At 47.7% G+C, this 555-nt stretch overlaps 1 protein-coding gene across 1 annotated transcript; it reads right to left on the reverse strand.

The window, feature by feature from the left end:
* Nucleotides 1-92: 92 nt before the first annotated feature.
* T265_16251 (hypothetical protein) lies at nt 93-482 on the reverse strand (the record flags this gene model as incomplete). The annotated part of the gene is made up of 1 exon (XM_009179826.1): nt 93-482. A coding segment is annotated over one exon (390 nt), but the record flags the coding sequence as incomplete, so codon positions are not given.
* Nucleotides 483-555: the final 73 nt, after the last annotated feature.

Genomic DNA, 555 nt, shown 5'->3' on the forward strand with positions numbered 1-555 from the left:
AAAACACGGCGACAAAGACACAAATTATTTGACGCTGAGTAGTACTGATCACGCGGTCCTAATGTGAACCCAGATCTCTGTATGATGTACCGCGAAGCTTTATTGCCTTCACTGATTGCTTTTTCGATTGATGAACTGCGCAAGTATTCTGCGAGGAATCCAGCTACAAATGCATCTCCAGCGCCATTAGTGTCCACGATTTTCTCGCTTGGTATAGACTGGATGGGGAATTTCACTACTTCCGATGCTCCTGCTGTGCCAACTAGGATAGGATGTTGTCCCCGAGTAATCAACACGATCCGATTTCGCGTATTTTCCGATCTGACCGGCGTTATAGAGGCAAGATGCAGGACAACTTTCTCTAGCGGTTGTCCCGACAGTCCGTGTGTCTCTGCGTAGGCCAGAGCTTCGTCACCATTTCCAAAAAGAACATCCACGTAGGGCAAAGTGGCGTCAATCTTCTCCTTGTAGTAGTGTAGCATGACCGGAGCACTGAGATTGAATGCAAACAATTTCCCATGAGATCTTGCATGTTTCGCCACCTCGAGGACACCT

The sequence above is a fragment of the Opisthorchis viverrini genome (genome assembly GCF_000715545.1).
Source record: "Opisthorchis viverrini unplaced genomic scaffold scaffold19723, whole genome shotgun sequence".
NCBI lineage: Eukaryota > Metazoa > Platyhelminthes > Trematoda > Opisthorchiida > Opisthorchiidae > Opisthorchis > Opisthorchis viverrini.